At 32.3% G+C, this 12271-nt stretch overlaps 1 protein-coding gene across 1 annotated transcript in view; it reads left to right on the forward strand.

The window, feature by feature from the left end:
- Nucleotides 1-11662, forward strand: part of LOC130896946 (ionotropic receptor 25a) — a 49970-nt gene extending 38308 nt beyond the window's left edge. The window contains exons 9-12 of the mRNA XM_057805368.1: nucleotides 3205-3594; nucleotides 7028-7360; nucleotides 8405-8614; nucleotides 11404-11662. Coding sequence (XP_057661351.1) covers nucleotides 3205-3594; nucleotides 7028-7360; nucleotides 8405-8614; nucleotides 11404-11554 — 1084 coding nt within the window. The 3' untranslated portion in view covers nucleotides 11555-11662. The remainder of the gene's footprint in view (nucleotides 1-3204; nucleotides 3595-7027; nucleotides 7361-8404; nucleotides 8615-11403) is intronic.
- The last annotated feature ends 609 nt before the right edge of the window (nucleotides 11663-12271 follow it).

Consider the following 12271-nt stretch of genomic DNA (forward strand, 5'->3'; position numbering starts at 1 on the left):
CTTCAAATGAATGACATATACTGAAAAGACATATAATAACAGTAGCTTTCCAACGCACGTTCGGAATATTGGAACGATGTAATATTATACAAGTTACGCCATCTCTTATCAAACCGCACGAATTAAGTTATAGACCAATAAAATTCAACAAGCTACTTATTGAAATTGATGGTTAAATTTGAATTATTATAAGCGTTTATAAAAATATTTAGGCCAGCATCAGCGCTGGCGTCTCCAACAGTTATTTCTTTGGTCGACAAATTACTTGGCTGTTGAATGACTAAGGTTTGTGAACTACTTACAACAGCTTTAGAAGACATGGCACATTGGGACAGCATATTGGCAGTTTTGGTTTTATTCTCCATTAAGCTATCCACATAACCTTCTGCCGCAGTCCTATATTTCCATCCTCCCAGCCTTTTTAATTGGAGTACATTTGCACCACTGTTGGCAAGTAACGTAGCGGCGGTTCTTCCTAGAGAGGTGCCTGTAAAGCCTTTCGAGTCCTCTAAATTCAAAAAGTGGCAATTTTTTGTAAAAAATTAGTTATTGTATTTTGCCCAATTGGATGATTTCTCACTATTCCTCCTCTAAACTGAACAAAAAATATATGTATTTCTATGCTTTTTCTCAAGTTCATCTAGTCTCGAATGATCTTCACCCATATTGGAATCTGGAATTTCAACCGAAATTTTTTCTTTAAAAAAAGCAACTTCGAAAATTTTCATTTTCACTAATTCGACCGTCCAACAAGCTCCAGATTATTAATGCGACCTAAAACAATAAGAAAAATGTGATTACATAATAATTGTGCACTTGTATAAGCTCAAACACTTTTTTTAAATATTTATTTGAAAATCATAATAGTATATTGTGCAACAAGTGGGAAAAGTTCAATTTTTCTCACAATTGAGAAAAGTACTTTTCGCATATGTTGTACACTATACTTTTTCTACAACTGCACAAATTGAAACAATAAAAGTAATGGAACTTAATGTTTATTTTTATGATTAGTAAAACAAGTTTCTTAACTAAAAATTGAAAGAAGAATTTGCTTCAGTGGCGTAAAAAATAGGGAGATAAAAGTGACAACTAACCCTTACAGCGCGCCACTGGTTAAATTTTACGAAAGTTTGCTTATGTCAAAATATTACTTCATTATGGTCTCCAAATATAAAATAAATTAAAGACGTTCTTGATTTATGGCAAACTTTTGATTTTGGGTTCGTGTTTCTATATCAAAATTAATCATTTATTCAGATCTCTCTGTGTTAAAGCGTTATCGGTCAAATATAGAAGCACCCTGAATAATATACTTTTGTTTTTGGGTGTTTGTGATTTTAGTTTAGTCAAATATCTCAATAATACATCACATCCTTCATGATTTCTTCGAATATTATATTTATTAAAATAATTTGCTAGTTGTTGTAAAATCCGTGTATACAAAAGTTTAAGACCACATTAAAACAACATAATTATCTATTAATTATAATGAAACCCCATAATATAAATAAAATAAAAGTACACCTTCATATTCTATAGTTAATATCTAATGAAGTCATTCTTTTAATTAATTTTATGTTATTGGACAATAAACATGTATACTTTCCGAACACCGTCAACCGCTGCGTTGCAGCCAAGTGGTAGAATCGTAATAATATTTTTATAATGGGCTAATAATTAATTGCTTTGCTTTTGTTTCCCATCTGTCATTAATATATTTATTGAACTATTGAAAACACGTACTCTCGAATTATTATTACCTGAGGTTACGGTTTCTGCACAAAAAATCTCAATTAGTCTAAACTTGTGGTTTCTGCAATAAAGACGTATTAAAATGGAAAAATCAGGCGAAAAAGCGATAGTAGCAGTGAAGGGCGTTCTGCTTTTGTTATTTTACATAATGAAGGCAAATCCTAACCTGAGATTGCTTTACAATTGAAGTTATCGCAGACTTGAGTTGAAACAGGCAGTTTTCAAGATCGTCCACTCTCAGGAAGACCCCGTCAAGTGAAGATAATTACATTGTTGTTACCAGCAAGCAAAATAGATACTTAAGAGTAAACAAAACAAAAGTTAAGCCTTTATTATTAACAGCAGTAAACGGCGATTGAGAAATGTGAAGTTGTATGGTCGTGTCGAGGTTCTAAAACCTTTGCTAAGGTCACAAAACAAGAAAAAACGTATGCAGTGGATCCTTCCCCATCAAAAATGGATTCAAAAAGATTTTAAAAAAGCTCTTTGGACCGATGAATCCAAGTTTAAGCTATAAGGTTCAAAACGAAGAATTTACGTTCGACGCAGTGCCCGAGAAAAGATGATCCCAGACTGTGTAGTACCAAGAATTAAGTATGGTGGTGGCTTGATTATGGGATTGCTTTTCTAGCCATGGAACTGGCGATTTGATAAAAATTGAAGGCATTATTAAAAAGGAGAATACAAAAAAATTAAGGACGAAATGCTGTTCCTTCGAGTTTATAATTAATTAGAGATGGATTCATGTTTTAACAGAACGATACTTCCATGTATAGTTCCAAATTAAGCAGATGATATATGGAAGAGAAAAAGGCACAAGGGGGGTTAATGAATATGATTTGGCTTCTTCGGGGTCCGGATCTCTATTCCATTGAACTTTTGTGGGAAGAACTTCATAGGAACATGCGTAATTGTGGTCAACTCTCGCGAGAAGAAATTGATTGCTCGTATACCTAGACTTGTGAAAAAAGTCATAGAATGTTAAAGAGGATTTTTTCATGACTATAACTACACTTTTTTTAGAATGGACGGTTAATATTACGAGTATACTCAGTATATTTATTGTCAAAAAGTGTTTTATTGGATGTTTCAACAGTTTAATTAAACACTTACTATTTGATAGGGGTTTTAGTTAATTTTCCTACTTTAATTTAGATACTTTTGGCTTGCAGTGTATATGGTAAGGAAATATATTTTGATGTTCAGATTCTGTTTTGTTCCCTAATTGATTATAGTATCTATTTATCCTACTCATGAATTCAGACCAATTATCAGCCAAACTAATTGCATATCAGTTTATAATTAAGAATAAATATTTTTTTCTAAAGTACGCCAACGGATTTCATTGATTATCGATATGCATCGCATACATTTAAAAAAATAATTTATAAACACGTTCGTAAATTGTTTGCAATACTGAACATTATTTTCCGTTATTTTCCGTTGCAGTTTTTTGATGTGGGTATTCGACCGTTGGTCTCCCTACAGCTATCAAAACAACAGAGAAAAATATAAGGACGACGAAGAGAAGCGTGAATTTAATCTAAAAGAATGCCTTTGGTTTTGCATGACATCCTTAACCCCACAAGGTGGTGGAGAAGCTCCAAAAAATTTATCTGGTAGACTCGTAGCTGCAACGTGGTGGCTTTTTGGATTCATTATAATTGCTTCTTATACGGCAAATCTGGCTGCGTTCCTCACCGTTTCTAGATTGGATACTCCAATAGAATCTTTGGATGATTTATCGAAGCAGTATAAGATTCAGTACGCACCATTGAATGGATCCTCGGCACAAACTTACTTTGAAAGAATGGCTAATATCGAAGCAAGATTTTATGAGTAAGTATATATATTTCCCAGTTATTTTTTAAAATAAAAATGTTCTCCATCACTTTTTTTATTATTTATTTTCAAATCCATCGTATTTTATACAGAGCATTATCTCTCTTGTAAAATACAAAATCTACAATTTTTATTTAAGGAAGTACCCTGCCTTTATATAGGATAAAGCAGATAGTGACATGAAATTAAGTAACTTAATATAAGCTCCTTAATCAAAACACTTTGAGTTATATCTACATAAAATATGGTTCTAAATTCACCTCTATAAAAAAATCTAGCTTCATTTTTAGACGTACTTTAAGCTCTAGAAATTGATAAGAATTATCCTGGACCTTCTGTTAATATTATAGAATGGATTTTCACTTTTAGTAATACAATGAAATACTGTAATAATATATTATTGACTTTGATTTCTCCAGTTTTATACACTTGTTCAGTTAATGAACCTATTTCTCAAATCTCTTTGACCAACACTCTATTGGAACTTGTTGAATTTCCTCTTCATAGGTTAATAAAACTTTAATGTCACTGTTAAATCGTCCGCCGAGTAACTTTTCTTTTGCAGTGAGAAATGAAAAACAATCATTGAAACCTGATCTGGAGCCCAAATAAGATAGAGAAACAATTTAACTTCATGTTAGCGATAAATCGATACTTCTTGCAGCAATATATAAGCTTGACCAGTTTGATTCTCACGCAAACACGAATTTTGGAGGCCGTTTTTCAATTTCAATGTCCGTTACTAATTCTGCCATAGATTACTCTACTCGACGATCTTATGTGACCTATTATCTCACAGCTTCATTGTTTTCTGAGATAACGGAAGCAGGTGGTCGGCCACATCTCCTTCAATTTACAACGGTGCAACGAAGCTTTTATTTAACTAATCGTAAGCTTATCTCGTAAGTAAATACAACAAATTATGAGTCGAGAAAGGGAGGCAAATATTTGACGAACTGTAATCTTTGGAATGTGTGTGTAACATAGCAAAAGATAAATATAATGCTAAAGATGTCAACATTGACAGACGACTGTTGACCGATAACTGTTGACATTTGACAAATAACTTCGCTCGCCACTACTGGAATGTTGCTGTATATAAATCGACGTTGGAGCTCATTTATTTATTTATTATTATGAATGTCTTTATTCACTGCTTTATTCCCTAATAACAAATCATCTAAAAGATATACATAGTAGTATTTTAGGCCGGTGGTCTGACGATCCTTTGATGATTTGCGTATATCTGTAGATGAACTAGTGACTCCTTGTTTGCGGGGCATTATCCACAAATTTAATACGTTTAAAACAACTTTGTACCCGCTATATAGTTGTGACTACCAGAATCTTTCGGCTGAGTTATCCCTGAAAAGCAGTTAAAAACTGGGTTTCAGAAACTGATGACCGTTGTTAAAACTGTCGATTTTTTATTCTTAACCGTGGAATGCTAACTGTTAACTGTGTTTGAACGATAACTCTTGACCATTGACTCTTGACTTGATTGTTGACAGTTGACTGTAGAATGTTAATTTTCGATTGCTTAGTGTCAATTCATTAGCACTGAACTTTTCTGATCTGTTAAGTTTCTTGACTGTATTTTGAGCCGTTTTAGAGACGATAAAAACCAGAGGTACCTACATGTAGAAACAGGCAGATTATTAAAGCATTTGAATTTGAAATTTCGTAACACACGATGGGCACGAGATTTTGGAATTGTCAAGATGTATTCTTGTTAAAAATTTAACGCTCTACAAAAAAGCTTCCTAACAATTTTTTGATAAATTCAATCATTCAAAAGTTAAAGGTTAAAGATTAAAGGTTAAACTGGATCCACATCAAATTTCGACATTCTTCCTGTTGACTTCGCCCCTGTGCGAAAGACATAACAATTTTTTGGCGAGTCTCGTGAAGCAAATACAGAGGCCGGCACAACCAGTCGGGCTTGAGAAGCCTACACAAGTGAAAGAGAGAGGGCTCTCCATCGATTAAAAAACATTTTCAAATGTGTTATTCTTTGTAACTATTCAAATTTACATGTATAAAGTCAAAAAATACAAAAACGACTGTGTTTTCAATCAGTTTTACACGATTCATTTACGACTATGATAACTTATTAAAAGATGTCGACGAGGCTAACAAAGTGAAGTTTTATTAGATTTTTTTGAAATAAATGGATATAAAAATGGTTATCTTGATGAATAGTTTGCCTTTTTTTCGTATAGATTTGAACAGCAGTTGAGAGGTGCCGCTGGGCGCTGATAATGTTAAAACCGGCACTGTTCATATTGCCCAGAGAGTTTGAAAAATGTCCAATATGAATAATACCCCTCACCTATTGGGTAAACTAATAAAAATAGGTTTTTATCAAATTTTTTCATCGCCGACAATATACTTTATGATTATAAAATCAGTATGGTAGATTAGTTGCGACTCAATTTAACCTAACCTAACATAAATCAACCCTACTCCCTCAGTGAAATCTCAAATTTCAACAGAAACAAATTTTTCCATGCATACTGTAAATTGTTTTCTTGAATATAATTGATTCAAAGTACCATGTATTGTTTGTAAAGGTTCTCGTCGGCACGCCAACTCTTTAATAAGCTTGATTCATACCTATATGTTTATTCCTGTACTTATGTAAGGGAATTATATTTTTCGGTAATTAAATTTTATTTTTAAAAATTTATTTGATACCAAAATTACAATATTGAATGGTTACAATTAATCTTTTAAGCGAATTAACTATAAACATTACCAAGTTGTTTACAATAATTCATATTTATAATAAAATAAATGCTGATGAAGTGTTTACGATATTTAATACAATTTCGTTTTATAAAAATGTCCTTCTAGAATTTTCTTCATGTAACTTGGGTGCATTTTTTTCTATTTTAACAAATTTTATCTGAGATAAGTAAACTTGTTCGTTTCCAGGATAGTGTTGAACATTATTGCCTGTTAATTGCTTAATTATATCATCACCAGCCTCTTCAAATTCTGTTAAAGATTTACCACTTTCGAACTATCCACAAATTTTATAATTTTGTTTATGGTCACTACAGACTTTTTGCTACTTTCAACTTCAATTCAAAAATGGTCGGTGCCTCAGAATGGTGGAATGTAACCACATTATGATCACTATAACATTTTTTATTAGCTTAGATGTTATATCATTAGTGTTTATTTTGAAGCAAAAGTATACTCTGCTTTCTCGCTCTATTAGTTACCAAATTATGGATTGCTTTCAAATTATATCGATCTGTGCTCAACTATCTAAGGAATGGAGCTAGGTGGAGGTTTTGTTGAAAACTAAAGATATTTTTTCTCCAAATTTTTCTGTTTTTATCTAATTTGTCAATTAATTATACGAATCTATAGCGAATCGGGTTTGAATTTTTAAGCTATTGATAAATATAATCATTTTCAGAATTTGGAAAGATATGAGCCTCAATGACAGTCTTTCAGAAGTTGAAAGATCAAAGTTGGCAGTATGGGATTACCCAGTTAGCGACAAATATACAAAAATGTGGCAAGCAATGAAAGAAGCCGGGTTAGTGAATACATTAGAAGAAGCAGTAGAAAGAGTAAGAAGCTCTAAGTCGTCCAGTGAAGGATTCGCATACCTGGGCGACGCTACCGATATTAAATATTTGGAATTAACCAACTGTGATTTAACCACTGTGGGGGAAGAGTTTTCTAGGAAACCTTATGCTATTGGAGTCCAGCAGGGATCTCCTTTGAAGGATCAGTTTAATACCGCGTGAGTAAAGTTCTGCTATATTTTTATTATATGGTTTTTTTCTTAATCGCATACGAGGATTATTCAAGAATACAACTACTCAATCCATTTAAAAACAACCGACAATTAATATAATATTCTCATAGTCACATGAACTGCTACCACCTTAAATAATTTAAGCATTTCTCAGAAGTCGTTAAACAAATGAAATATACAATATTTCCAACCGTTTTGAAATTATCAACACCTTATAAAATTATTAGGTTTTTCTCATGTTTCATAGAGTTGTTTAATGTCAATTCTTTAGAGATTTGCTTAATGTAACGAACAAAATGGTGGAAGATGTAGCCTACTCGCATCACCCACTGACATACCACCGCATCAGATCTAGGCGACGTGACTTTGCCCTAAAGGTTTCGTTGTTGTGCCGATGCATCCGGTTTCCAGGGAAAAATAGGAAAAAACATGATGGCACCTTAAAAATATTGAAGGAAAATTTAGTATGTTTTGGCCAGCGCTTGATCAGCAAAAAATTTAACTTCCTGCATGACAACAGTTCCAAGCATTACTGGAAGCTGTGCAAGAAATTGGAAAGGAAGAATGTACTGAAGTAGTGATTTGGTCGTCACAGTCGCCCGACTTCAACCCGATTAAACCGTTCAAGAACAAATTGGACAGAAAAGTCAGAAAACTCTCACTTCCACTTCACATCTTTGGGAAAACTTTTGACCGGTAGTATATATAAAATTTAAGCACCCACACATTTGGTATTGTTATAATAATTTTTTTTTCAACTCTATAATTACCAACTTCTGACCTAATTCATACCAATCTTGTTCGCCACGATCCCTATTCTGTCGTTATTTTTTACTTTTTAGTACATTTATAAACTTTTATGAAGAGTGTTTTCTAGAAAAAGCTTTTTCAATATATTATTTTTCAACATAGTCTTATTCTTAGTCTATACACTTTCTTATTCTCTGATTAAAAAATTATTTTTTTTAATTCTTTGATACTTTTAACGGAACTCACAAGATTCATACTGATTAATGTAATTCTTTACAGTATATTGCAACTGTTGAATAGGAGAGAACTGGAAAGGTTGAAAGAAAAATGGTGGAATAAGAATCCAGAAAAGAAAGACTGTGAAAAAGTGGACGATCAATCAGATGGTATCAGCATTCATAATATCGGCGGTGTTTTTATTGTTATTTTTGTCGGCATCGGATTGGCTTGTATAACATTGGCCTTCGAATACTGGTGGTATAAACATCGGTAAGATTTATACACATAAAATAAGAAATATAGTTTGTCTGCAATATCAATTGCAGATTATAAAAACTGGTTTGAAACCCTTACCGACAATTTTGTTTGATCTATTAAAGATCTATTAAATTCATGAATCTCACCAAACAACCCCACTGTTTATTGCAGACTGCTTGGCAGGAATATTTCGAAGAAATTCCGACAGCTTCGGCCAATAGAAATACATTTATGTTTAGGATTCAATGTTTTCATTGGTAAACATGAGTTTTGATACAGATTCATCAAGTACGCGTAGAATGACGGTTTGTTAGATGTTTACCGAATTTTATACAGATAAACATTATTTTTATTTCTTAATTTGGTAAGAGTGACGTGCGTATTTATGAAATATTGATTGTACCTGTATTCTGCAATTGATAATGGACCAACTATGAAAAGTGTCGGGGAAGTTAATGCCTACAGTTCGCAAGACAATTAAGTAAAAGGCATATGGGAAACTTTTTTATTAGTGGTTCTATAAAAAAAGTTATTCCTTATAAAAAGTTCTGCTTGGTCCAAAAGTTGAAATGCAACCAACAGATATCAATTTTTTGAAGCAGTATACGAGGTTTTTCAAAAAATTTGAGTAAAGTATCTTTATTTTTTACAATTCAGAAAAATGTTATTGTGGTTATTTGCTAATCTTTCCGTATTAATTATTTTGGCTAGATACAATTTATCTCTCTTACCTGTTAAAAATTTGACAACCTTTCTATTTATTACTGTTTTTGAACAACCATGTAATTTACATACGTAATGAATGCATAATAATTATTTATTGTAAAAAATGAAAAATCCATACACAGAATATTTATTAAACAAAAACAAATATAACTAAATTTTAATTCAATGTCCTACAGCTTCGACATATCCATCTTCTCTTTGTAAACATTTAATTGTTCTTTTGTCAAACTCTTGTATTAGTTTCCGTGTCATAATTGGAGTAATTTTTTGGCATTCTTCAGAAATAATCCTCTCCAAATGGTCTACATCATCAAATGGCCCTCACTGATAAACCTGCTGTTTTAAGTAACCCCATGCAAAAAGTCAAGGAGAGTCAAATCAGCAGAGCTAGGAGGCCAAAAAAATCTGAATACCAGTGTATCACCTTCCCATTAAACATGTTTTCAAGGAGTACTTTAACGTTTAATGTGCTGTGGATGGAAGCACCGTCTTGTTGGAACCAAATTGTCATACGTTCTTGTAACGGAAGGTCCAACTAATTTATTTCTGTACACACCACAACATACCTTCGTTTTAAAAGATTATTGGTTCCGAGTTTTTATTACAAAGTTTGGATTACTGTTATGTATCTTGGATTTTTTTACAAGTATCTCTTTCATTGTCTTCCGGGGTTTAGAAGGAAATGAAATAGCTTACTTGCAGACTTTCTAAGGTAGTTCAAAAATTATACATGGAAGTTTCTAAAATGGAAGACAAGAATATATGGCAGCTAAAGCCATCCCACTGAGTATGCTCAGTATCTCAGCAAGAAGAGGTGACACAGACATCCATCAAGTCGCACTGTACATGATACCCTAATCACAACATACATACTACAATCCTTAAAATATAGTATAAAGTTTGCAATTTCTATTATCTTCTTTAACTAGAACCTCAAACTTTAGCTGTCATCAACTCTATTTGTCTATTCCATTATTCGAATCTGTTGTTCCTGCTTCTAACCACTTCTTCGATCTGGTCTTTCGCTTTTTGTTTTTTTCTTTTGAAATAAAATTTACTGGCATGTCTCTCTACTGCCATTCTGATCATATATTTCAGCTGTCATATGCTTTTAATCTTCATATATCTAAATTTACATAAGCTCTCCTTAGTTCTGGATTAGTTTCCAGACCTCTTTTCTAGGCTTTTTGTCCTCCTTCCTCTTTATCTACCATTTTTGTAAGTGAATCCAGTATTTACAACTATATTGTATTGTTTTGGGCATCAATAGCTCGAGTACTTTTGATTTCCATAAAAAGACAACCTTATTCAGGCTGTCTGTTCTAAAAGTAACCTTCTGTTACATACCTTTGTTTTCTGAGTGTTAATTATAAGAGCCCCTTCTGACTCCCTTCTTATTTAATTTATCGAAGAATTATCTTGATGTTTACACTGATATATAATTTCTTTATTATAAATTTCAGCTTTTCTTACAATATCAAAACCTAATTGAATGAAACCATCAAAACTATAGATAAAGAGTTTTCATGGTTCATTCATTGCGTCAAAAACTTTTTGAAAACTTTTTTTCTAAAAATATTTTCAATGCCGAGGGTCAATTGAAAATTTAATCTTCAGCCTGTTTAAAGTGGATGTGGATCTGCTATTATTGCTTTTTTTATTCCTGTACATCTGTAAATTTATATCCTTTTCAATATGATTCCTTCACCTCTATATTTCTGATTACTTTATTCTTATACTGTTTCACAGCAATTTCAAATTTGCCAGGATATTTGTTTAGCTTTTCTTTTTGCTTTCTCATATTTTCTTCGTATTCACATTTAACATGTCTGTAATTAAATACCCTTCTATAACAGTTATTAAACTACATCTTATTATTTTCGAAATTTACTCTTTCCACGGTGCATTGCATGAAGATTGATTTTTCTATCCATTCCCATATCATATCCTTTATGTCTGCTATTTCAATAAATGCATCTTCATTCTTAATCTAACTGTTACTGTTCCTATTTTCTCAAAATTTTCACATCAACACTTCTTAATGTATATTTATTATGTTTATATTTTTTTTCCAGGAAAGGTGGTAAGATTGTGGATGTGCAGGGTGCACCCTTGTCAAACAAGATGTCAAACTTTCCTGGAAACGTCTCTTTTCCAAAATCGAAGATTCCGGATAAGCCTGATGTTAAGGGCAAAAATACGTTGTTTCAAAGAAGCAAATTTTAGATTTAAATTCGTTATACCGGCACATAATTTAGATTACTCGACGCACATCTAAATTTGATGTATTTTATGAAAATATTTTACAAAATACAATTGTAATACAATTAACAACCATTAGAAAATCATATTTATGCGCCAACGTAGAAAGTGAGTTCATAATTATTGTAGAGGTCGAGCTTCGCTTCTCAGTTTTTTAATATTGTCCAAAACATTAATACACTTTTCTACTGAACCTTTATTACTGGTATTTTAAAAATATTAGTTTTTGAATTTTTCATAGAAATCGATTGATGTATGTATTTTAAAATTTTCTTAAAAATCAAATCTTCTGTCAAATGTAAAATACGGGTAGCGTCTTCGAAGGTTATGTAAAAAGTAAATATGCGTGTATGTTTTTACGTGTAGAAGATATCAGTAAAAACACGTATGCTCTATGATGGAGAGGTGGATGGCCGATAGGGGTGTTGCCTATGTGAAGAAGAAGTTTCCAAAGGGTTTATAGGAAGTAGAAGGAGAAGTGTCTAGATGGTTTAGAAGCGTCTACGGGGGTAGAATAAGGTGGAAAAAATGAAAAAGTTTGCTAGAGGGCTTTTGCTAATAGTCGATATTCCTAGAATGAGCGATTATAGTGGTTGCTTTTCCTCTATAATTTGAGTACAGAAGGATGATGTAGGCCTTGCCAAAAAAACAGAGATGTTATATGAAAAGGCCTAAATTGCA

Source organism: Diorhabda carinulata, chromosome 8, assembly GCF_026250575.1.
Source record: "Diorhabda carinulata isolate Delta chromosome 8, icDioCari1.1, whole genome shotgun sequence".
Lineage (NCBI taxonomy): Eukaryota > Metazoa > Arthropoda > Insecta > Coleoptera > Chrysomelidae > Diorhabda > Diorhabda carinulata.